The sequence below is a fragment of the Lepisosteus oculatus genome, chromosome 13 (genome assembly GCF_040954835.1).
Source record: "Lepisosteus oculatus isolate fLepOcu1 chromosome 13, fLepOcu1.hap2, whole genome shotgun sequence".
Classification (NCBI taxonomy): domain Eukaryota; kingdom Metazoa; phylum Chordata; class Actinopteri; order Semionotiformes; family Lepisosteidae; genus Lepisosteus; species Lepisosteus oculatus.
This window is the reverse complement of record NC_090708.1, coordinates 32,287,090-32,314,965: the sequence shown is the minus strand read 5'-3', so window position 1 is coordinate 32,314,965 and position 27,876 is coordinate 32,287,090. Positions and strand designations below refer to the sequence as shown.

At 35.5% G+C, this 27,876-nt stretch overlaps 1 protein-coding gene across 7 annotated transcripts in view; it reads right to left on the bottom strand.

Moving 5' to 3' along the window:
- The window catches only part of LOC102686692 (neural cell adhesion molecule 2), a 791,770-nt gene that overhangs the window by 266,565 nt on the left and 497,329 nt on the right, over window positions 1-27,876 (bottom strand). For all 7 annotated transcript variants that reach the window (XM_015361840.2, XM_015361841.2, XM_015361843.2 and 4 more), the window contains exon 2: window positions 9,060-9,134. In XM_015361840.2, coding sequence (XP_015217326.2) covers window positions 9,060-9,134 — 75 coding nt within the window. The remainder of the gene's footprint in view (window positions 1-9,059; window positions 9,135-27,876) is intronic.

The following is a 27,876-nucleotide window of genomic DNA, read 5'->3' as shown; positions in this document are numbered from 1 at the left end:
CCATTTTGTTGTATGGTTTTGGGTAATCAGTGGAGGTTAGCTAAGGTGTTGAAGATGCTGAAGACCATGTGTTTCAGGTTTTCTTTTGTAGTCAGATTAGCTTTCCCTTATTTTCCTAGCCAGCTCCATTTTGTTTATTTTCTTTTCTTTGGCACCACTCTAGTTCCCTTACCCCTGTGTGTTATCGTGTCTTACCAGTCACTTGTTCAACTTAAAATCACCACTTTTGCACCCACCTTTGTCATCACGATTCCTAGTCCCTCAGCAGAACCCACCTGGTTCCAAAAGAATTATCCTAAATGTTGCACCCCTGTACCCCTAGACACTTAGGCTTGTATCACTGCCCATGAATAAAAGTGAGATTTTAATACTTAAGTGTGTATTAGTGAACTTAATTTTTGTATACTGTATGTTAATAATCTCAGCTAGATGAATACCTTGCTTGCATTACTGGGGAGCCAACTATCAATTATAAATTTTAACAATAAGTGGTATATACTGAGGTAATATTACACATATAGGAGTAATGAAAATAGAAAATACTTAAATACTGAGCAGGAAAGTTGATCATTAAAATAAATAATCATAACCCTCAAATTGTAAAAGATGTGCTCTGAACAATAACAATAATGGCTGGTATAGTCAGTGGCACCTGGGATCTGTATTTTCTGTCATACTCTACTGAAGGAGTAATAATTTGGAGACAAATTAGGATAAATATTTATATTAAAAAATGTTAATAAATATTTATTTACAATGGCAGTAATGCACAGTAAACAACACACAAGATTCAACATTCCAGTTATTATTATCATCATCTCAAAGACCTTCGTCCTCACCAACCACAAAAACCTAGACTCCTACCCCGTATTAAAAAATTCTATATAATGCAGAGCTACATCTCTCTTCCTAAAAATCCAGATGCTCCAAAGTGAATAGAACCCTCCCTTTCACTTTCACAAATGTAGCCACTAAACTGACAAGAACATTTTTATCCTGGGGATTCTTCATAAAGGAAAATCACAGATTTTATTTAATAGCAGATAGCAAGCTCTCTTAAACAAAGTACAAATTTTAGCTAGATTCTGGTCTTTACGTTTAATCTGAACAAGTTCTTCATATGTGGCATGCACTTCTTTTCCTCCCTCCTTTTGTCTGTCTTTCTGTCTCATTCTATTTCTCCCTTTGCATCTGCCTACTTGTATTTAATCCTGTGTTTCTTAGTGATGTTTCTCAATGTTTTATCAAGGAGCTGATTAGGTTAAACCAGAGGATACTGTACCATTTCATCTATTGTCTCTCGGGCTACCTACAGCTCTGCATACACCTTAGTCTTCTATCATGGTTTCCTATCTTCGGAAACACTTCAGTAGTGACTTCAATAGCTGTATCTACAATATAATATTTACACATAAACATATGGATATTAAATATAAGTCTTGGAATGTCAAATGCAGCTAACTAATAAAGTAACTGGGAACCATGCATAGTTCAGGTGAGGTACCATGTAAAGATATGTCTAAACAGAGCTGATGTCTCAATAGCATCAGAAATCTTCATTATATTTACTATCTTAGTAAAATTAAATGTGCTAATTTTACACAGACTACACAATATCACTAAATCTAGAATATGGGCATGATTATACTGTGTACCAGTTTCCTTAAATACTGAGAGAGAATGGTCTTAAATTAATCTTGAGAAGAATGCAACGTGTCATGCTAGGAGGGTAATCTACTGTACTTTATGTGAATGTAAAAAAATGTCCAGAACAGTAATAGATCATTATGAGTGTGGTATGCCACTTTTAGAATAACATTAACTTCAGAAGAAAGCCATTGATTAAGGTTAAGGATAAAACATATAGCTTGGGAGATTTAAGTTGCAGATACTAAACACAAACACCAAAAGAGAAATATTCTGCATTTAACAACCAAAGCATTTAACCATCAAAAGATTAATGATAAATCAGACTATTCCAGTTACATTTCAGGGTGACAAAGGAATCAGATATACAGATGCAGCCATTCAAAGTGCACAGCACAGACATGTACCGCGGGTAAATGGCTACATCCTCACGCATCGTGACGAGCGATGACGTGGTAGGTGATTGGTTGACCGACAGGGGCACTCGTGGTGCGTTGGTCAGTCGTAGAAAGATTTAAATGTCTTTACTGTGCCCATTTAAGTATTGAATATTTATATGGAATTTTACCATTGAAGGGAAATCTTAGTAGCTGAGCATAAAAAGAATAGGAGCATACTGTAACGCGTGTGAAGGCCATAAACGGTATTAATTTTGGAACATAAACATACAGTATATGGCTGGTCTCGGTACTTTAAAGAAAAAATACACACCAGTATCCCATTTCTCCCTAAACATTTTAAGCATCAAAGTCTTTAACTAACATGTTAAATAGCGTGTATAAAAAGTGGTAGTTTTAAGCTTTTCTGCTAATATAATATGGAATCGTGTATCTAAAGAAATTAATAACGATACAATTATATTCGTGTACTGCAACACAGTAATACATGCTGTACACTCTGTTGATTCTGTATGTGTAGGGCTGTATTACCTCTGCTCATGTAGCCTGGTGGTCTAGGAGCTGAATTAGAAACCCACAGGTTGTGTGTTCAAATCCAGCCATGGATGTGACTTTTCTTTTAACAAACATTTCTTTGAAAAAATAGAATAGCAATATTATGGACAATTAATTGACTTTTTATATTTCTAAATATCACAACATGATTGAATTTAAGTCATTTTTAATAACGATGAATAGGCACCTTCTTTCCTTTTGACAACTGTCCCTGCTTCTATCGTGTGTGGGTTTGTGTGTGTGTGGGGGGATCCCTTTAGATCTCCCTTCAGATTTAAAAGGTTATTATTCATATCTTCGGTGTCGCATCTTCCCAGTGTAGCTGATCTTTTGCTGCCTGGGTAAACTATCACAAAGCTTTAGAGAACTTTTACATTGGCATTATTAATTTTTCACTTGAGTGTATGGAGGATTGTCAGCTGTCAATGAAAGTAGAATCCGCCTTTTAGGCTGCGCAAACGATCTTTAATCGTTTAAATTTTTATAGAGAAATGGAGGCTGTACAGTATGCGTTACAATATAAACATTTATATTGATTTAAATCGCATTTTGATTTAAGTCGCAAATGCTTTTTTAATTATATGTATTTGTTGATTCACAATCAGACAAATGCAACATAAATTGTTATCTTAGTCTTCTAAGTACCTTAATAAACTTTCAGCATGGCTTTCTCCCCGTTTAGATTTATTTTTCTTGGGATTTTGGGATCAAACATGGAAAGATTAGATTGTAATCGTTTTTATTTTTTAAAGGTAACTAGAGAAACTAGGAACTAGAGAAATCAAGAAAGGCTTTTTTTTCTAGAATTAATAGATGCACATCCTGTTAACTGGGGATATTAAATCCACACTGAGCAATCTTCAATATGTTCATAATATGACAGCGAGAATCCTAACAGGGACAGAGAGGCGCCCTTTCTTTTGTACCTGGATCAGACAGGGACTTTCTCCAAGCGTAGGCTCAGGTTGAACAGTCGCTGGAGCACTCCACTCAGCTGACCAGCACAAGCCCTCAGAACTCTGGGACAGATGTCGTCTGGTCTTGTGGCCTTACCCTGGTGCAGCCTCTTTGGCTCCCTCTTCACCTGGTCAGCCAAGATGGTCAGCTTGGCCTGGGGGATGGTGCTCATAGCACTTTCAGTGCTGCAGGTGTTAATGGCGGAGGTGTTGGAGAGTGGCAGCTGTGGGGGATGGGGGGTGAGTAGCTGTCGGGGGTTGTATCTGTAGGCGGCCATGATTCAACTCGTTGGCCATCTCCAGGTTCCCCTCCATTGCACCCCAAGCCTGTTTGAAGCCAGTGATCTATAGTAGCTACTGAATGAGGATGAGGATTTTGAAGTTGACTCGAAACCTGATAGGAACAGGATGTGCATCTATTAATTCTAGAAAAAAAAAGCCTTTCTTGATTTCTCTAGTTCCTAATTTCTCTAGTTCCCTTTAAAATAAACTATTATTCCACAATGCAGAGTATTACATGGCCAGTATTTACATATGATATTTGTGATTTAAAGAAATTAACACAAGCAGCTCTTGGAGATTTAAGTGTTGGCTGAGTTATTGCAGGATAAAAGACTAGAGATGTTGGTAAGAAAAAGATAATTTTTGGAATGTTGAGGAATACACTGATAACAAGAACACTTCCTAACGGGGTTAGGTGTACTTTTGATGAGATGATGAAGTTAACAGACTGTATGTTTACAAAGATACTGAAATGAGGATTGTATTTTAAATTTTGTGTAGTTGCTAGCATTGAACTGTGTTGGATGCACATGAATTGAAGGAATGGGCAAACATAGCTGATGCTGATCCACAGAGCCAGCATATTAAGATGTTTATAATTAGAGGCAATTTGTTTAAATAGCTAGGTATAGATACTGATGTGCAAGAGAGGTGGAAAGGCTGTTTCCTTAAGCCAGCACTATAAAATATTTTATTCTCAGTGAGATGTTGCCATTTCATAGTGGGTTTCTAACACTGTGTATAGTTCCATCCACACAGTGCCTTTGCTTCCATCCATTTTCTAATCTCTTTATCCTGTACAAAGGATTTGGAGCCTATCCCAGTAAGCAACGGACACAAGGCAGAATACACCCTGGACATAGCGCCAGTCCATCACAGGACAGACAGACACAAACACACACACACCAGGCCAGTATTCCCATAAACCAATTAACTTACCAGTATGTTTTGGAGTGCGAGAGGGAGACATATCACACATACAGTATGGAGAAAAACCATGTAACCCAGAGAGAACATGCAAACCCCACACACAGGACGGCAGGAATTGAACCTCGGAAACAAGTGCTGAAAGATAGCAATGCTAACCACTTCGCCACCATTATAAATGGATGGATATCTTAGTTATCTTTCTTGTTCACAGGTTTGCATGCATAATTTAATTTTGAAAGCCACTGAGACATCAGGTACTACTGTTGTATTTATGAAAAAGAAACAAAACAAAAAGCATACTAACAACTGTGCCATCCTACTCCTTGGTTTTATTATTTATAAACAGTTAACATTGTTAGCAAAATATTTTGAATTATATTTTACCCTATTTTTTCTTTAGTTTTGTATTTAACTTATTATATGATAGTCGGATTTAATGGAAATTTGAACAATGGAAATATATTTTTACAAGATGCGGGGGAAAGTGCAACAACTTATTACAGTGCTAAATTTAATATTATTGATTACTAATACTTTATGCTAACACCTAAGTTTCTTAATTAGATGTATTTAAAACAGTGAACTAAGTGTAACATAACATTCAGAAATACAATCGAGAATAGTTTTGTGCTGTTTGTATAGATAAAACCTTTCTAAAATGTATAACGTAACAAAATTAAAGGCGATTAAAATCTGTAATCTTTCCACTTGCATGTCATTAAAAAGTACAACAAGTTTCTGCTTTGTCTAAGGATGGTATCAAAAAGTAGTCTAAGTGGTGAGAAAGCTGCGCTTAATGATAATTAAGGGACTTAAAAGTTAAAAGAGATGCTTCATATTGCTTGATTAATTTTAAAAACTAAGTTATAAATGCAGACGCGATTGGTGTATTAAGCGCTCCAGGTAGCAGAACTGAGCTCTGCGCCTCCTCCCTCTCGGGTCTAAATATCTAAACATATGTATCTATATTGCAGGTAGTGTCACTGTATTCCACTTTCTTTGTAAACACGAAAAAACAGATTCACAACGCGATGCTGTGTCACTGTGTAAAAAAAAAACGGTTTGAACACCCTATATTGTAATGAGCTGTTGAGCTACTGTAAGAATATAATTATCTGCTGTCAGAGGGGGTGGAAAGTGCCCATGGTCATTTAATTAGTATAACAATTTGCACTGAATTGAACCCATTCAGAGCCTACATTACATTTTAGCATTTCATTCAGAGCAGAAACACTCACACCTGAAGAAGGCTTGAGTTTTCTCTCTTCTCTTTTAAACATATGTACAATGCTGTAATACAATTTAAAATAAAATTTTAAACATGATCAACTAAACTCCATTAATATAAGTATCGAGTGGTATTAAATAAATACAGCTTTTTCTAAAATGTATTTAAAAAATAAAAACGATTACAATCTAATCTTTCCATGATTGATCCCAAAATCCCAAGAAAAATAAATCTAAACGGGGAGAAAGCCATGCTGAAAGTTTATTAAGGTACTTAGAAGACTAAGATAACAATTTATGTTGCATTTGTCTGATTGTGAATCAACAAATACATATAATTAAAAAAGCATTTGCGACTTAAATCAAAATGCGATTTAAATCAATATAAATGTTTATATTGTAACGCATACTGTACAGCCTCCATTTCTCTATAAAAATTTAAACGATTAAAGATCGTTTGCGCAGCCTAAAAGGCGGATTCTACTTTCATTGACAGCTGACAATCCTCCATACACTCAAGTGAAAAATTAATAATGCCAATGTAAAAGTTCTCTAAAGCTTTGTGATAGTTTACCCAGGCAGCAAAAGATCAGCTACACTGGGAAGATGCGACACCGAAGATATGATTAATAACCTTTTAAATCTGAAGGGAGATCTAAAGGGATCCCCCCACACACACACAAACCCACACACGATAGAAGCAGGGACAGTTGTCAGAAGGAAAGAAGGTGCTTATTCATTGTTATTAAAAATGACTTAAATTCGATCATGTTGTGATATTTAGAAATATAAAAAGTCAATTAATTGTCCATAATATTGCTATTCTATTTTTTCAAAGAAATGTTTGTTAAAAGAAAAGTCAAATCCATAGCTGGATTTGAACACACAACCTGTGGGTTTCTAATTCGGCTCCTAGACCACCAGGCTACATGAGCAGAGGTAATACAGCCCTACACATACAGAATCAACAGAGTGTACAGCATGTATTACTGTGTTGCAGTACACGAATATAATTGTATCGTTATTAATTTCTTTAGATACACGATTCCATATTATATTAGCAGAAAAGCTTAAAACTACCACTTTTTATACACGCTATTTCACATGTTAGTTAAAGACTTCGAAGCTTAAAATGTTTAGGGAGAAATGGAATACTGGTGTGTATTTTTTCTTTAAAGTACCGAGACCAGCCATATACTGTATGTTTATGTTCCAAAATTATACCGTTTATGTGCTTTACACGCGTTGCAGTATGCTCCTATTCTTTTTATGCTCAGCTACTAAGATTTCCCTTAATTGGTAAAATTCCATATAAATATTCAATACTTAAATGGGCACAGTAAAGACATTAAATTTACATATACATACTGTATACAGTACAGTTTGCATACAGTAATATGTTTATGTTCCTAAATCAATATCTTGATTTAGCATCTATGCATCTATGCTATGAGCATGTGAAAAGTATGGTGATTCGGAGATTCTCAAAAATTACTGTACTTTGCATGATTGGAAACAAATGCACGATTGTGAAATGCTGTGGTGTTACTTTTACAAAGACTGTCAATGAAAAAAAGAATGTGGACCAGGGCAATACTTTTAGTTTACAGCTTGTCGAAGGTCATTCATTATTAATACTATTAGTAATATCTTCGGTAAAGACTTTGATGGCGACAGCTCAAACATGAGAGGTTGAGCTTTATTAGCTCCACCTTGCGGAAATTCCGGATACTATTATTTTACTTGCGGTACCACGTGGTATCATGCAGCACTATGCGAGAATTTACGGTATTAATATGGTAACTTGCGGTCAACTGCATCAAGCTCACTGGAAAATAATGTGGTATTGCCCGCTTGTTTTGAATGGCTGCATCTATATACAAGAAACATTATGACCACCTTTCAAATATTTTTATCAATCGTATGTTAAAATATCTTAAAAATGAAATAAAAAAAAATCTTATTTCATAAATTGAATTTGCTAGGGGGACAAAAATATAAACTGTGACATTTCAGCAGAGTATGAAGTTCAGCATGTATGAAGCGAAAATGTTTTTAATCAAAAGGTTTAACATTAAAGATGGATGAAAATAACAAAAGATTAAAATGTTTATCCTGTGTCCGGAGATTTTTAATAGCTGGGTGCTTTGCACTATAGGTGAATTATAGATGTTAAGTGACAATCTATGCAATTGTTATGACTTGAAGCAAAAGAATGTTTCTGATCATGACTAACATCTGTTACAGCCACAAATTCAAATACATTAAAAGTTCTCTGTAATGAAATGTCAAATGATATACAATGGCTGGCTGTTCTGCATAGGTAACAGCACTGTCCACTTCGTTATTAGCCATACTACCTGTCTGTTGTATTTTCCCTATCAGTTTCAAGATGCTGCCTTTGTACAAATGTGGTCTAACACTGACCCCTACGGTCACACGCTGTACTGTTAACAAGAAGATTATTCTTCAGAACCTTTCAGCCTCATTGCTGTGAAAGTATGTCATCTTCCTACACAATATTGCTAGGCCAAATGTCAACCACAGCCTTGATTTATGGTGTTACAGGTGAGACACTTAGTCCTTGGTCACAGTCATGGCCTAGTGGTTTTAATCTCTTTGGTTCCCCTCTGAAGCGCCTGTCTGTCAGGCAATTTGTTACCAGTGACGAAGTGCACCTGACAGTTAAGTCTTAAGAGTTCTACCAGACAATTCACTGCTTTCACAACAGGACCCAAACAGGATTGTAGACAATGTGGACCAATTATGTATTTCATGGATTTACTGTTTTATTGCTTATACCTACAGTTTTGTAAGAATCAATACAATACCATAGGAGCTCTTGTTAACTTCTGTATGGAAACATCCTCATATTTTAGTTATATAGCCCTGTCTAAAAACACTTATTTTTTTCTTCCAGCCCCTGTTTTTTTTTTCAGAAAGCAGCATTTATATCTTTGCTAATGGCATAATGGTAGAGAATGACAGCAAGTATGATCATTATCTGTTCCTGCCCTGTCCTGAATGTGATTCTGTTTGATAATAACCAAATGGAATTGCATACCAGTGCAGGTGAAGAACTTGGACTCCCCCACACTCAGCTCCACTTTGCTCAGTGAAATTGTGGCTTGAAGAACAGCTGCAAGAGAAAAAAGTGAAAGAAAGACATCAGAAATTAAGAATGAATTAAATGCTTGTTGACTTCTGGCAGATGTACAGTATGAGGAATAGTACAGGACTGCAATGTTTTTGCCAGCAGATGCATGTGTTTATTCTAGTTAAGATCAAATCAAAAGGTGTACTTTAAACCAACTTTAATGTGTTTTGTATGTTGGATATTTTGTCTTTCCCTTCTGTTTTATTTCCCTCTGTTTAATTCTCACTTAAATGCAAAACTCAGCAGAATGAAAAAAAGACTGACATTGCTCTGTGCCCAGTGAACATTATTTAAAAGATATATTGCACTTTACTGTTAAATGTTATTTACAGTTTTACTCAAAACTATACAAATGCTGTAGTAAGATTTATTACAGTGTACAGTTGAGAATTGTTCCATGAAGTATACCTGCTGTTACAGTATTTTGTTAAATTACTGTTTTTAACAGTGATTGCACTCAACCAATAACAGATATTAATTGTTAAACCCCAGATACATCAGGATTTCTGTTGTGTAGTACAATTAAAAAAATCTTAGAATTCTGGAATATGAATATTTATAAGCAGAAAAACAGTTTTTTTTTTTCAAAAGTATTGTACCTAATGTATTATGTGTTGTTTTACAGTTTCAGTTGAAACATAACAGATGCATATTCATTTAAAGACAAAGAGGAATTCAAGAAACAGTCAAATGGTGTATGGATAAGAAAAACTACACATTGAACCACATTATATAAATTTGCCTCAATAGCTGAGAAATAATAATTCCTTTTATGTGTATACTTTACAGTGAGTTTCTTTTCCATTAATTTAAAAGTATATTACATGCAGCAAAACCTGGGTTGACATGTGGTAGATAATTCTATGCCAGAAGACCCATTAAACAATAGATCAGGAAGAGAAATGAGAAATCACTTCAACTTAATTAACGGAGAAATATAGCTAGGTGGGCAGCATGGTGATAAAGAGGTTAACCCCTTATGTGTTTATGGCTGTGTCCGTGTGTGCCTTGTGATGGACTGGCATCCTGTCCAAGATGTATCCTGCTTTGCGCATGCTGACTTCTGGGATAGGCTCTGGCTCTATGAATTGGATGGAGCAGTTAGAAAACGGATGAATGGAGCTAGGTCAGACTGAACAAGTCTAAAGTGGTGATGTTTGGGTTAACACCCTTAGTCAGGATGAACAGCATCCTGAGATCTTTAATGACCAAAAATCAGGACATTGGTTTAATGTCTTTTCTGAAGATTGGAACTTCCTAAAGTAAAATATACACTGTCACCTTAGTTATTGGTGTTGATATTGTAGAAACCAAGAGAGTTGAGCCTGAAATGTCCATTCCTCAAGCCAAGCTTTATTGTATGCATACAAGGAGCAACGCATTTGAGGATTATTGTTGTATTGCTCAGAGGGAATATAACTCTACACAGCTTTTATATACTTTTCTCTACACCCTCCCCCTCCTGTATTTGAGGTAGCTTTCTCAAGAATCTCTGGAACTCAGAAAACACTTAAAACATTCCTTTCTTATCAGGAGTTTAGTCTCAACATTCCCCATCAGGGAGTTTAGTACAGAAGATGGGGAGGGAGAAGCATCTGTGCTAAAGCAAGCGTGAAGGTTAGAGTTTAGCATGTGAATTCAGCAGAAGTTCACAGCTCCTACCACTATATGGGTATAGAGTAACATACAGATTCTGCTAGCAGACTCCATCAGTATTGAATATAGAAATTCTGGTCTAGAGGGAAGAGTGCAACCTAGAGATTCACCAACATCACTTATAGCAGCATTCAAATTTTCCCAAGGGACCTCCCGTCTTTGTACTGACTAAACCAAGACCTGCTAAATTTCAGAGATCAGACTATAATTTGGTAATCCTGCTGTTAATATTACTTTGAAATTTAAGAATATTCAAAATGCTTCATTGATATAAATGTCCTTATCTGGAAAATAAATGCCATGAATCTTTTTTTTTTCATTATGCTTAGCTTACGGTAAATGCTGTAAAAAATGTCTGTTTCTATGGAGTAAAATGGAGTCTAAATATAGTAAAATACTCATTATATGCTACAGTGCTACATTATATGCTATTGTGCTACAGTTCAAATGATAAGTAAATTATTTGTTATTTTTTGTAAGTTCTGTTCAAGTGCTAATTAAGATTTTTGTGTTGTTGAAAAAGTTTTCTTTTATTTGCTCACTTTTAATTTCATATTATAGAATCACAAAGAGAATAATTTTTGATGTAATCATAGTATGTCATAAGCAGAGATGAGAAAGTAGTACTTGTTGCCACCTTTCTTTTCTCGTGAACTAAATCGCCTTAAATTATCTAAATGTATTCTCTGAAGGCAGGATCCTGTGCTCACAACAGTATCCTTCAGATGTTTCACTGGAAGTGAGTTGGGTTTTACATAGAAAGCACTTATATTGTATACCTGTATTCACAAGAAATGATTCACATGGAGGAAATCAAAATGCATGTAAATATTGTTTTTCATGGAACATTTTCGTGTTACTCTGATTAGCTACTGCAAAGCTTTACAGTATCATCAAGTAAGTCACATACTGTAGTTTTCTTCCACAGTGAAACAGTAAATAATAATTTCTCAGTAAATAATGTTTCACAGCATGATATCATTACAACACATAGATGTGATTCTATACTAGAAACACAGTTTACATATCTCTGGAACTTCATAAAAAAGATAAATAACTATAAAGCTAAATAAAATAAATGAAAGTGGCCAAAGTGTGAGTGAGGGATGGAAGATAGCTAGGTGGATACTCATGCCTACCAACTGAAAACTGGAACATTTAGGTGCTGTATGTGACAAGCCAGGAGTTCCCAGTCCTTGCTCATATTGTTTGTTTTTTTTTAATTCAGTCCAGATCTCTGTTACATACTTGAACCTTTAATGGACTTACAGTAATAATGCATTTCATTTGAAATGTTTAATTGTTTTTGGCTTTTAAATATGCTTAAGGCTGTCTTTTAACTGTTGTATTTCTTAAGTAAAATAAAATATCCACCTTTCACCTTTGGAGTAGATAATATAATTTACAAATATTCTAATCAAGCAACTTGTTTGTTAAATTTAGACTTAAATTACTTAATTACGATAATAAAATTCAATAGGTGTGTGTCACGCCCTCTGCAGCCAGAGGGCGCTCCTTCTCTGTCCTGTCCCTAGTTTCCGGTCTGCTGTCCTTCCTGTCCCTCTCTTTCCCTTGGGCTATATATTTCCGGGTCTTGCACTCTGTCCTCGCTCAGCATTGACGTTCGGATGTCCTGAGACCCGCCTAGCACCAGGGCGCCCCACGTCCGCTCCCTGAGGGCATAGGTTTCTATACGGCATTCCTGAACTCTTTGCACTAATGAGCCCGGGCCTCTTTCCCGTCTCGCCGCTACGCATATGGGTCTTTTTCCACTCTCCTGCTCCCCACGGTTAGTCCCTTTGGACGTCCGTGACAGTGTGCCCCAGAATGCGCCTCAGAACATAGTCCTAACGGTTCTCATTTATTTAATCATATATATTTCCTTATGTTAATAGAAAGTTTACATGACTTTGTTGAGACCACACCTAGCCCCAGTCTCTGTCAGGCTGGCTTCCCAACATCTAACTGGGCTCAGTAGCCAACAACTCAGCTCATTTGTGTAATCACACTGTCATGGGTGGAACTTAATAAATTTAATATTCTGTACAAATTACACCAATTAGTTAATAAAATGCGGCATTCAGTAATTTGTCATTTAGAAATAGCATGCCTGCTTCCAGGACTCTTATGCAGTCTAGATACGAATGAGCATGAAGATCTCAAAGGAATCATCAACTTTTTACCCTCTGAGAAAGCACTGCCTGTGGGCTCAACTTGCAAGGGCTTCTCTGACAGCTGCCATGTTGATTGATAATAGCATAATGATCACTGGAGTTGCTCCAAGATGTATGCCCGATCCACTCTTTTTACCCTCAGCTTCATAACCAGCAACCCTTTATTAACTTGGCTGTTAGAAAGTGATTTACTGCAAAGGTTTTTAAAATGCCTTATTTTCTTAAGCCAAACTAAAGTATGCATGGGTGCATTTGTGCACTTTTCTGTATATTTTGATAAGTACTTATTATTTTAGATAATTGCAACCCTTTCATCAAAAGAAAATAAATTTTTGCAATACAAAGTTGTTATAAAAAGTTTTGCAATATTTGTTTTTCTTTCAAAAATGTATCATATCCCAAGTTTTACTCATAATTCAGCATAAATAAATAAATTGTATGAAGGAGAACAAAATAAATAAACAAGAACTAAATCCATTCAGAAATAAAATGACATCCATTTCAAATAAACTATATGCCACAGTACACTGCAGTGTAAGCAAAACTGACAACCCAATGTGCAATTGTATAAAACAGCCCGTAAATGTCAGTAAAGAGTTCAAAACTACTGTACATGGCTAAAACAGCTGCTGAGCTCCAAAGCATACCATGAAGGTTTGGGGCTAATTGTGACTTATATTTTTAATCTTTATATATTTTTCTTTTTGTTTGGGCTTCCTTTTTAGCACCTTCATTTTTAAGTATGTTCAGAAAATATGTTTAAAATATATTTGTTTCGAAAATGCATTGGAATCCTTGTTTGATCTCATGTCTAACAGCATTAATAACAAAACATTGTTATTATTCCATGTGCTCTAGGTACTCTGTAATTATGCAGACATAAAAAATCAAGATGGTAGTGTTGTTTTTTATTACAAATGAAAGAAAAAAAATTAAATAGGGTTGTAGTTACATAAGGTATTTGTTTGCCATTTTATACCCATGTATGAACCTGAATAAAAACAACGGAACTAATGAAGACAGGTTGCTGTTTATCAGCACAATGTCGCTTACAGTAATTTTCTCTATAAAGAGTAAAATGTGTGATAACCATCTGAGGCTTTGGTGTTTACCATCAATGTTAATTTACCAATTAAATCAAGATTGCTTTAGAGTTTCTAAAATTGTTTCTTAAAGAACATTCTTAATATGAGCAGGGGAAAAAATGGTAGATCATATTATCGATTTGATATAATCTCATAATAAACTAAGCTAATTAGTGAAAATTATTTATGTAGTTTATTATAAAATAAAATCTTTGTAATCTGTGTTTGAGAAATAATCTAGTAAACACAAATTAATTACCTTAGTATCCACAGTGGGTTCTGGTTCTATTGTGCAAAATTCTTTAGCAGTCCAATCAGATAATTAATTTGTAAGATCAAACTACATCGGCCAGTTAAGCCTGAGAAAAATGACAGTAACTGTTTCTGTGTGGCATATCATGCTCCAGCATCTCTAAGGAATAACAGTGATAACATGTTAGCATATTAACATTCAGACAAGACTATAGCATTCCAGGAAAATTTTAATTTTTAAATCAATGATAATTAGAGATAACTGTGATAATCTGCTAAACAATATTTAGGAAACATATTTACATTCAATCAGTATAAGGAAAATAGGAATGAAACAGAAATGGCAGCCAGACATTGTATTTGGAATGAAGGAAATGTTCTGTGTTTCACTTAGCTCAGTAGTTTCTGCTTAGTAGCAAATGATAAATAATGCTGATTTTATGCATGTCAATCAGACATGAAAAAAGAAGAGACATAAGGCGATTCTTCTCAAACAACATGCCACTCAGATGATGAAAAATAAACTCTAATCAAGAGACCATTATTGACTCCTCTGACATTCTGCTCAGATAGAGTGTGAGTAAAATAATTCTAGACAATCAAATACTAGCCATATTGAAAATAGTGCTGTTATTCATTTAGCCATATTGTTACAAGAGATCACCATCATACACTTTTGTCACTTGAAAGCATTAAAACATAATCTCACAGTTACTGTAAGGTACACCACCAGAAGAAACTAAATCTTAAAGGCCATTACACAGCACGTGAAAATGCTTGAACAAAGCATGACAGGTAATCACAAAAGAAAAAGTGATGATGGACTCATTTTCTAAGATACTAAAGTAAGAATTTAATCAGGATCAGGAGCACATGCAAGGTTACAAGTCCAGGGTTTTACAAGTCCCGATTCTCCTTCTTTTCTTTAAAGATACTTCATGTAAAATTGTTGGAATATTTGAACAATTAAAAACATGTAAAAACATTCTATGTAACCAGCAAAATGTAAGCCTTTGAGAAGCCTCTGAGCTTTAGACTGGACTAAACTAAAATAAACGCAGAGTGCACTAGGCAACTTCTAAATCTTGAGGCATATCCTACATACACATCTCAAAGTCAGAGAATTTGGCCACACAAAAAAATTACAAACAAAGAGCACAAAGGTCAATGCCATCACACTCCATGGCTCCAATCCTCGGGGCATGCACCTCAAGGGAGGTCATAATCTGAAGATGACAAGATGCATTTTATTGTAAAACACATTCACAAACATACTGCATCAAGTACACATTACCAAAAAGACGGGGTTCAATTCCAGACTCAATTAGATCCTTATTAAAATTCAGATGTCAATAAGAAAGTTTTGTCAACTGAAGTGTTGCCATTCATAATGTTAATTCGGTAATGTAAATAATTATATTAGTATAAAGTGGGCCCCTGAAATAGGTATGTTTCCATATTAAACATTTAATTGTATTTAAAGCCTTGTCACCAACCCTCCCTACTTTAAAATGTATACATTTCATTTCAAAATTATATTTCCAGTTTGGTCATGTATGCAATAATTACATTATCAGTGAATTAAGTGCGGCCTTGCCATCCACCACAGTTATTTTAAGAAACATTTAACCTTTAATGTGACTGACTAGTGCAGATAATCTTCAATAATTTTAGCTATGATAGCTTTTATTAGTTAGAAACATGTGCTCCATATAAATGCATCAAATCCTTAAAGAGGAAATTTTTAATTCAAAAAGAGCATATGCACTCAAAAACATAGTTACAGTGGTTAAATTCTGTGAAATTGAAAATAAAAAATACATTTATAGGTCAAAAAGCAATATCTGCAGACTAGGTTTTTCTTCACAGTGCAGTCATTGTAAACTAGTTTATATGAATCTCAAGTCATAAAGAAAGCATGCAGGCTAATGCTCATAAGCATCCCCAAGAGCTAGGAGCCTACTATTTACAATTAATGATCGACCTGCTTTCTTTGAAAATCTGTTAAGAGATCAGGAATAAGCATGGTTAAGTTTCAGAAATCTTAATTTTTATTTGTTTACATGATCTTCTGTTTAAAATAACTCCCCTTTTATTTATTTTTATTTTTAAAGTTGTTAATATTGTAGAGGCAAGGCTTATTAAAAATACGGGCATTAAGTTTGCTGCTCCCTTGCCAGTCCCTCTCTCCCTAATCTCAGTGGTGCTGGACACAGAGAGGCCATTCCATTTGGTTCAGATTTAAGGTGTTTTTCTATCTGATAGAGTTTCCTGATAAGGAACAACTCCCAAGGCTGAGATTCTCCAGACACCCTAATAAATGGTCATCTCTGGCACCTTACTGTGTGGGAGACTCCAAGGGAGAGCCTCATCCCAGGTTGTTTACAACTCTAATGTCAGAGAGCACTGTTACTCATCCTCCACCTCGATCAACCAATCAGGAACCAGTAGGGCAGGGTAACCCAAATGCCCATGGAACATTCAACCAATGAATGACCATAGTTCTTCCAGATAAAACAGGCAGCAGAGGGCCCAGAAGAAGCCCCTCCAGGACATTCTCAGACTCATCTTGGAGAATCACGTGATGGTCAGTGTGTCCGAGTGCCAGGACTTCACTTTGTTCTAAGAGTCAAGAACGGAGGTTGCCCACGTGTAACCAAAGGATCTGCCCAAGGTTAGCCCAGCAGCAAGCCTCATGAACTGTCGGTACCCCACCACGAACGCTCGCCTGATCAACGAGAGAACTACAGTCGGAACTTGAATCTCAGGATTCAGGACTAGCGCTACATCGGGAACGAGCCGGTCTTCTTGCTGTCTAAAGAGTGTGACTTACTTGGACCCGCAGTCACTTTCCATGTGCACAATCTCTGCTAATTAAGCCAGGATTAACTAGCCGGTCTTCAGAGAGCCCACTACCAGCACGTCGCAGCAGGAATCTCTCCCTACTTCTTCAACACCTCACGCCTCACGCCAGGACTGCCTGGCACCAGGCCAGAGGATGCCGATTGGACACAGCAACAGCCTGCTGCTGTTCCTTTGTGTCTGCGAGAGATCTGAATCCACATAGATTGGATGAGTATTCAACTTTCTTAATTCAATTGTTACTTCAATGTTACCCCAGCTGAGTACAATGATGTACTTGCCTTTGTGTATCTAATGTAGACATTGTAATCAAAGTTAATTTACGAAACGGTATAAATGAATGGTATACTGAATGTATGTCCCTCTTGGTATTGTAACTCTTTGTTATTTAATATATACAGTGCCTTGCGAAAGTATTCGGCCCCCTTGAACTTTTCAACCTTTTGCCACATTTCAGGCTTCAAACATAAAGATATACATTTTTTATTTTATGTGAAGAATCACCAACAAGTGGGACACAATTGTGAAGTGGAACGAAATCTATTGGATTTTTGAAACTTTTTTAACTAATAAAAAAATGAAAAGTGGGGCGTGCAAAATTATTCGGCCCCCTTGCGTTAATACTTTGTAGAGCCACCTTTTGCTGCGATTACAGCTGCAAGTCGCTTGGGGTATGTCTCTATCAGTTTTGCACATCGAGAGACTGAAATTCTTGCCCATTCTTCCTTGCAAAACAGCTCGAGCTCAGTGAGGTTGGATGGAGAGCGTTTGTGAACAGCAGTTTTCAGCTCTTTCCACAGATTCTCGATTGGATTCAGGTCTGGACTTTGACTTGGCCATTCAAACACCTGGATACGTTTATTTGTGAACCATTCCTTTGTAGATTTTGCTGTATGTTTGGGATCATTGTCTTGTTGGAAGATAAATCTCTGTCCCAGTTTCAGGTCTTTTGCAGACTCCAACAGGTTTTCATCCAGAATGGTCCTGTATTTGGCTGCATCCATCTTCCCCTCAATTTTAACCATCTTCCCTGTCCCTGCTGAAGAAAAGCAGGCCCAAACCATGATGCTGCCACCACCATGTTTGACAGTGGGGATGGTGTGTTGAGGGTGATGAGCTGTGTTGCTTTTACGCCAAACATATCGTTTTGCATTGTGGCCAAAAAGTTCGATTTTGGTTTCATCTGACCAGAGCACCTTCTTCCACATGTTTGGGGTGTCTCCCAGGTGGCTTGTGGCAAACTTTAGACGAGACTTTTTATGGATATCTTTGAGAAATGGCTTTCTTCTTGCCACTCTTCCATAAAGGCCAGATTTGTGCAGTGTAAGACTGATTGTTGTCCTATGGACAGACTCTCCCACCTCAGCTGTAGTTCTCTGCAGTTCATCCAGAGTGATCATGGGCCTCTTGGCTGCATCTCTGATCAGTCTTCTCCTTGTCTGAGCTGAAAGTTTAGAGGGACGGCCAGGTCTTGGTAGATTTGCAGTGGTCTGATACTCCTTCCATTTCAAGATGATCGCTTGCACAGTGCTCCTTGGGATGTTTGAAGCTTGGGAAATCTTTTTGTATCCAAATCCGGCTTTAAACTTCTCCACAACAGTATTACGGACCTGCCTGGTGTGTTCCTTGGTCTTCATGATGCTCTCTGCGCTTTCAACAGAACCTTGAGACTATCACAGAGCAGGTGCATTTATACAGAGACTTGATTACACACAGGTGGATTCTATTTATCACCATCAGTCATTTAGGACAACATTGGATCATTCAGAGATCCTCGCTGAACTTCTGGAGTGAGTTTGCTGCACTGAAAGTAAAGGGGCCGAATAATTTTGCACGCCCCACTTTTCATTTTTTTATTAGTTAAAAAAAGTTTCAAAAATCCAATAGATTTCGTTCCACTTCACAATTGTGTCCCACTTGTTGGTGATTCTTCACATAAAATAAAAAATGTATATCTTTATGTTTGAAGCCTGAAATGTGGCAAAAGGTTGAAAAGTTCAAGGGGGCCGAATACTTTCGCAAGGCACTGTACCTCTTGGATTCTGCTAACCCTCACTATAAGATCTGTTATGTTTATCTGCACATTTTATATATTAATAAATATATTCTTGTGTATTAGTATCTGTATGTGTGCATTGCTGAGTCCTGCAAGGTCGGTTTTCTAATAGCCATCAAAGAATCATTTTGTGACTTACTGCTACAATTAATAATTGTTCCAGTAAATGCACAAAACCCCTACAAAATACAGAGATCTCCTTAGAATTTATAAATAAGATAATGAGAACAGAAATATAGTTCACATAAATATAGTTAGCAAAGAGCACAGAGCAAAAGGCATCAATGTAGCAGACAGGCAGAAATAATTAAAGGAACAGCACAGGAATCATTAACAAATTTTAAAGAACAGTTTTGAACATGAAGAATAAAGAAATATTAGAAAAGGTTATTCCACAATTTAACATGACTGCAATAAACTTTAATTTTAGGAGGGTAATTTGGAACGTGTTGGTTTTCTAATAAGTTACTATACTTTATCACACTTTTTACTTTATCAAAGTATTTTAAGGGTAAATTGGACAAATTGAACAAATTGAACAAGGGTAATAATTTTGTACAAAAGTAGAAAATTACCAAGCTAGTTTGCCTTAACTTTTAAAATGTATGTTTAAGACACTGAATCTTACTTTCATTCAGGTATCACAGTTTTCTCAGCATTTATTCACTACAAATCTACATCAACAATAATTCTTACTGAGAAGGAGCTATAGATTTACCCTTGTATTTGCAAGTGCTCAGTTTCTTTCTTGTTCGTGTTCTGCTTTCTCTTTGTCTCATTGGACATGTCTTTTCCTTTACTGCCAGGCTGCTACTCATCTTCACTTCAAAAACAGCCTATTTTTAACTATAAAGTAAGTAGGGTGTCAAATTGGACAGGCATTGTTCTGCTTCTGTGCAGAACCTTTCATCTCTGACTGTTGACAATCCTAGTTTCAAATTCTATACAGTTTACTGCTAATTCTTTTCAATCCAAAGATAATGATGTTTTTTTCTTCTGTAATCAGGAATCATTACACTAATCTCTACTTGGAATTCAGAAGTTGTACTCAAAACATGTAGTCATAAAAAACTCTACAAAACCCAGTAGAAATAAAAGCATAGGCAGTCTGCTGATGCTGTATCTATTTTTCTCAGAGATTAACAGGGATAGAGCATTTGAAACAAACACAATTTTTAATAATAGAATGTACTTGTGTTTGCCATGATAATATAATGTTATGTTAATACTGATACTATTTCAGACATCTTTGTATTTAAAAAAATGATCTTTCATCAACAGTTGATACTGTATATATATATATTCTAAGTAGGTAGCTGCCTCAGCATGCGTAGGTTGCAAAGGAACAAGTAAAGGTTTATTCCATGCTGGAAAGAGATGAAAAGAAACAACAAGTGGGTCCACAGCAGAAACATTGCTTATCTTTTCTTCTCTTTTCAGCATGGAGATATATATATATATGTGTGTACAATATCTATATTATTTTTTTGTTCTTAAAGGACATTAACTTCATTTTAAAAAATGATGTTTTTGTGATGTACAAAGTTTTCAAAAAGTTTTGAATTTTAAAAAAATATTGATTGTAGTATGTTTTGGATAAAAGTCATTCTTCATCTGGCTATAAACGTGTTGCTGGTTAGTGTCATTATATGATATTTTGATGAATACAGAATAGAATTTTCATTCCAAGAACTTTCAAAGTTTCAAGTTAGATTATTGTGTGTATAGTTCAGTGTTAAGTGTAGTGTTTGACTTCTAGCTCTTCCTACTGTGGAAAGGCAATGCTTTTCATGTTGTTTGTTATACAGGTCTATTTATGGAATATGGAGTGGTCCTTCAGGAATGTCTAAACCTCTGGGCTGCCTTTAACTAATCAGTGATGTCAGCCACACCAACTGCAAAAACCCAGTCTTTCAGATACACATAGGCCTCTAGAAAATGAAAGCTGAAATAAAAAGCCCAAAGTCTCCTTTTGGAAAAAAAAACATTTGAAGATGTGAAATTACAGAACTTACAGAAATATGTATGTAATGTGTTAAATAAATAGTCTTTGCTCCACTTAAAAGTCTTTCTATTAACTAGAGATATACTCTGAACTATCTTTGCAGTGACCAGATTAATGTGCCTAAAAAAAGTCTAAAAAGGGGTGCAATTTCATTGGTGGTTAAATGTCATATATCTAATTTTCAAAGTACAATACACTTTCAAAGAGGGTGAGTGCTATATAAAATAATAGAATTTAGAATTTCTGAAAATGTATTTTTCTAATGCATGTACTTTGAACCCCTCTTGTATTTAGAGTTTTTGTCCCTATTTCTTGGTTCCACACTAATTCTATATTTTGCAGCATGTTCAATGTATTTGCAGGTTCTGACTCTTTTTTCACTGTGCTTATACAATGCTCTCTCGAAGAGCAAGTCCTCAACAACTTTGTTAAAAATAAATATTTTTGAGTTGGGAATTAGATCTATAAAATACAAAATTAATCTATTTTTGTTCTTTATACAGTACATTTGTTTACAAAGAATGTCAGGATACTGAATAGACAAAATGCTATATGAATACTGCTACAGAAGGTAAATATATATTACAGTGCACCTACTGATTTAGAGAGATTTAAAGCGTCATGCTTAATTTGACTTACAACAGGAAAAACATACAACCAACTGTGGCAACTGCTGAAGCACAACACCATAAGAAGATTACATTTGTGGACGAAAATACTGAGCGCTACAATCCATGATCTCATCTAACAATGTGTAAAGCTTCTGACTATAACATTAAATCTCATTCAAACTATTGAAATGTCAAATATGGTTTACAGAATCATTTTTTTTTATGTATACCCTTGCTTTTTGCTATGTGTATATACAATTGAATAATAACCATAATCAAAGAAAAGTTTGGTTTAGAAAATGCACTCATGGCAACAAATTCCCAATCAAACATGCATTAGAAACATGGTGTGACAAGATGTTAGCCAGTGTTCGTCTGGGAAGGGAACTACTGAAGGGAATGGGTTTCTTGATGAGCCATACTGACTATTAGCACTGGCACTGGCTATTCAATTTAAACTACCTCTCTAAACTCTCTTTTACAGAACTTTGTAGGTCCTAACAGACAGCAATGAGCCCGCAAGGACATTTTTGGAGACAGAGATATAACACCCGTTCAGAAAACAGAAGAAAAAGCAGACAAGTGTTGTCAACCACAGGTGCTAAAAAACTGCAAAAAACATGAGGAACTATTAACACTGGCACTGGCTATTCAATTTAAATGCTCTTTTAGAGGACTTTGTAGGTTCTATCAGAGAGCAGTGGCTGATTGCTGTGTGTCTCTGTTCGGAGGAAACAGTAAGAGGAAAAGTGAAAGTGGCTGCTTTTGTTGACCCTGGTTTCATAATACTGAGTGATGTCTCACATGTCTTCACTGCTAGGACAGAGCCTTGGAAAAGGGCATGTACAAGTAAGGCTGTGAGGTATTCGTTTTTGGGAATTATCGGTTGAAAGAACATGAAAAGGATGAAATACTATAGATATGAGTGGAAAATGTGGAAATAAGTATGTATAAAAAATGAATATGTATATAAAATATAAATGCATCAACCTCATCATCCTGGTGATGATGATGCCAGTCACACACACATAAATGGGGGTTATGAAAATGGTGAAAGTCAGGATTTGACAGAAAGATTTAGTCAAAAACTGAAATAATTATTCATAACCCCCAACTTGTAAGTATTTTTTTGCAATATACCAGAGTGGCTGATATAATTAAAGGTATATTAATTCTTTGTCCTCTGGCACAGTTTTGGTGAGAGAAGTAATAATCCAGGCACATGTGGTTAAACAAATATGTATTATATGACAAGACACAAACTACACTACACACAACAAAAATACAACACACAAGTTACTCTATGTACAGTAACTACAAACAAGGTGTTTCAGAGACCTAAAATTCTGGTCACCCAGAAAACCCCAGACTGCTACTAAGCTTTAAACTCATAATGCCTACAAAGGCCACATAAGAGATGAAGTAGTTCAAGTAAGTAGATGCATCAGCATGCGTAAGCTGCAAAGGAACAAGTAAAGGTTTATTCCATGCTGAAAAGATAAGAAAATAAACACAATGTTTCGGCTGTGGAGCCTTCTTTGTGTTTCTTTTCTTATCTTTTCAGCATGGAATAAACCTTTACTTGTTCCTCCACATAAGAGATGAGCTGACTTCGAACCAAATACAATGCAGCCTGCATTTAAATCTCTAATTCTGTAGCCCAGATGCTACAAAATAAAAATGCAAACTAAGAAGGAAAGACGTTTCTAACTCAGGTATCTATTACCCAGGAAACCCAAGTTCCATAAAAAAAACAGAATAACATACTCTATAACACAGTTCAAATAGCTCCATTCAGGTTTGGTTTGGATGATCATGAAGAAAGGGCTCCCGCCTAGCAGAAGCTTCAAGTCTCAACTTCTCCAGACATCTTTCTCTTTTCCTCCTTCCCTGTGGTCTTATTGTTAGCTTATGTTGTGTTTCTGTACTCCGCATTAATAATCATTAACCCACAGCTTATCTAGGTAAACTAAGGCAAACTTTACAATTGTTTCTGGTCAAGCCCCACCCCCCAGCTAGAAAGTAGAAGTATTTACTCTGCCAGATGTCACAAACATTTATTTCAAATCTAAGAGACGCTTCTCAGTCACCTAAAGCTGTAACAATATACATATATATATCTGAACTCACAAAGTCAAAATAAATAATTATGCATTGTAAATATGCCATGCATTACAGTATGCATAAAACTAATGATTTATGAAAAATCTAACTGGAACAAGAACAAGAACTTTAATTCTAAAACCAGTCACTGAATCAGGGTGGCAGGTGTATTAATGCAAGGAATTCCATAGCCTTGGTGCTCACGCTGAGCAGGTATTTTTCTTGTAGTTAGCAGTCTGGTCTTATGTACAAGCAAAATATGAAGCACAAATTAAGGTACTGAAAGATCTTTCAAATCACAACAGATCTCTGAGGTACAGAGGTACATGGTCATTCAGAGATTTCAACCTCAGCCATAAAATCTTAATATCAGTTTTAAATATAATTGATCAGGACCACAGCAAAGCCAACAGAGGGATCACACAACACAAGCCATCACAAAGTTGTGTAAATTGAAGTCTATGCCATAGATTCTTAGAAAGGTTTGCAAGACGAACATTACAGTAATGAAACACTGGGCAACGGAAACATTTGGAAAAATTAAAAACAATACCTACATATTTTTGACTATTAGTGAAATATTTTGTTTCAGGTGTCCATTGCTTTTAAAATCAAATTCTAATGCTTAATTTCAATTAAAGTACTTTCTCAGATATACATTTTATGTAATATTCAGATGCAGCCATTCAAAACAAGCAGGGTATGCTGCAGTACAACACATTGGGTGTGTCACAGTATACGACGATTACCATATGCAAATTAGATTTGAATTAGGTTACGTTAATAGTATCTGTAATCACCTTGTAAAACCAGCAGGTGGAGCTGTCTCCAGAAAACACCCGGTTTTGAATCCTGATCACTACTGAGGGACAATCTTTATTTAAATAAGAATTTAATTTGTATACTCTTTAGACTTTTAAATTTAAACTGTGTATTACAGCATGTTAATCACTTTACATTAAAAAGGTGGTAGATTTTATGAAAGCAAGATTGCTCAGTTGGACAAAAGTACACAACCTACCACCTTTAACACAAATATATGAATTATGCAGAAATATCTTATGCATCAAAGTCTTTACCAAAGAAATCACTAATAGCATTAAAAATGAATGACCTTGGACAAGCTGTAAACTCAAAGTATTACCCTGGTCCACATTCTTGTAATCGTCTTTGTAAACGAAAATACTTTATTTTTTCATTGACAAAAAGTAACACCACAGCATTTAGTTGATCCAATTACGTATTCGTTTCCAATCATAAAAAGTAAGTCTTGACAGTATCCAATTCAGCATGCCTTTCACATGCTCATAAACAATATTAATTTAGGAACATACTGATGCAGCCATTCAAACTGCACGGCACAAACACGTATCACGGGTATTTGGCTACGTCATGGCATGTCATAACGCGTCATACCGTGGTACGTGATTGGTTGACCAACAGAGGCACTCATGGTGCATTGGTCAGTCTTAAATTTACTGTAAATGTCTTTACTGTGCCCATTTTAGTATTGAATATTTATATGGAATTTTACCACTGAAGGGAAATCTTAGTAGCTGAACATTAAAAGAATAGGAGCATTCCCAAATGTAATATGTGCTTTTCTATATTGGTACAGTAGGACTAATAGGTTCTAGTAAAAACTTACAGTATTCCGAATTGGTAATGGTTAGAAATCCCATTTTATGATAAGGGACTTTCCTAAATGGAAAGCAACTCAGTTTATACTACAGTATATTTCGCTTTGCTTGGTAAAATTGGCATGGTCACTTGTTCTCAATATTTATAGATATCCATCAATACCACATCTATCAACACTATTCAAATGCTTCTCAAAGCGCTTTACTGGATAAAAACAACAATAACAACAACAACAACAACAATATTGTATTTCATTGCACTTTGACAGATCGTCTTTATATCAATTGTTGATTTAAAGTTTGACAGTAAATGTTTATATTGTAACGCATACTGTACAGCCTCCTTTTCTTTACAAACATTTTAAAAATTGTTTGCGCAGCCTAAGAGGGGGGTCTGCTCTCAGTGACAGCTGACAATCCTCCATACACTCAAGTGAAAAATGAATCATGCCAATGTAAACGTCATATTTACAATTTCTTGATAATAAAAATGTTAAGTTCTCTAAAGCTTTGTGATAGTCTACCCAGGGAGCTTGTGTAAACATGCGTGGGTAGCAAAAGATCAGCTACACTGGGAAGTACAACACCGAAGATATTATTAATAACCTTTAAAATCTGAAGGGAGATCTAAAGGTATCCCACACGATAGAAGCAGGAAGCAGAAGCAGAAACCGTTGTCAGAAGGAAAGAAGGTGACTATTCACTGTTATTAAAAATGACTTAGATTTGAACATGTTGTGATATTTAGAAATATAAAAAGTCAATTGATTTTCCATAATATTGCTATCTTATTTTTTCTAAGAAATGTTTGTTAAAAGAAAAGTCATGACACTGGCTGGATTTAAACAGCCAACCTGTTACTTACAGGTCTGGCACTTAGACCACAGCACCACTCACAAGGTCACATGAGGAGTGGTGAAACAGCCGTACACATAAAGTATCAACAGACATTGTTTTGTGTTGCAGTACATGCATATAATTATATTGTTATTAATTTCTTTAGATACGCTATTCCATATTATATTCTCTATTAATCATATTCTAAAAGTATGTTTGTTTGCTCCAGTATCGAGTATATTCACAGAAAAGACTTCGATACTTAAAATGTTTAGGGAGAAATGGAATACTGGTGTGTATTTTTTCTTTAAAGTACCGAGACCAGCCATACTGTATACAGTTTACATACTGTAATACTGTACGTTTATGTTCCAAAATTAATATCGTTTATGACATTCACATGCATTATGCTCCTATTCTTTTAATGCTCAGCTACTAAGATTTCCCTTCAGTGGTAAAATCCCATGTAAATACTTAATACTTAAACAGACACAGTAAAGACATTAAATATACATACTGCATACAGTAATATGTTTATGTTCCTAAATCAATATCTTTTATGAGCATGTGAAAGGCATGGTGAATCGGACATTCTCAAAAATTACTGTAATTTGCATGATTGGAAACAAATGCGTGATTTGATAAACAAAATGCTGTGGTGTAACTACAAAGATGGTCAATGAAAAAAAGAATGTGGACCAGGGCAATACTTTGAGTTTACAGCTTGTCCAAGGTCATTCATTATAAATACTATTAGTAATATCTTCGGTAAAGACTTTTATGGCGACAGCACAAACATGAGAGGTTGAGTTTAATTAGCTCCATCTTGCGGAAATTCTGGATACTATTATTTTACTTGTGGTATCATGCGTTACTATGCGAGAATATACAGTATTAATACGGTAACTTGCGTTACACTGCGACAAGCACACCGCAAAATTATGCGGTATCGCCCGCATCTTTAAACATATTATGTAAACTGTACTGTATATTGCTGGTCTTGTTAGTTTAAAGAAAAAATACACACCAGTATTCAATTTCTCCCTAAACATTTTAAGCATCAATGTGGTTATTTCGGAAACTTTTTTACGTGCTCCTTCTGACCGTATATTTCTGTACGTTTATATACTTTGTGAAAATTGATCATTTTAACCTTTTCTGTGAATATGCTCATTATTGCAAAGCATACTTTTAAAATTGGATTAATAGGGAATATAATATGTATTTGAGTATCTAAATAAATGAATTACAGTATAACTATATTCATGTACTGTTACACAAACAGTAGTATAAGACTTTCCATTGATATACATTTGTCACATGACTGCCTTGGTGGCATGATAGCTTAAGTGACTGCCTTATAACCATGAAGTTGAGTGTTCAAACCCAGCTGTTGCCATCAGTTTCCTTTTAACAAATAAACATTTCTTTGAAAAACTAAAA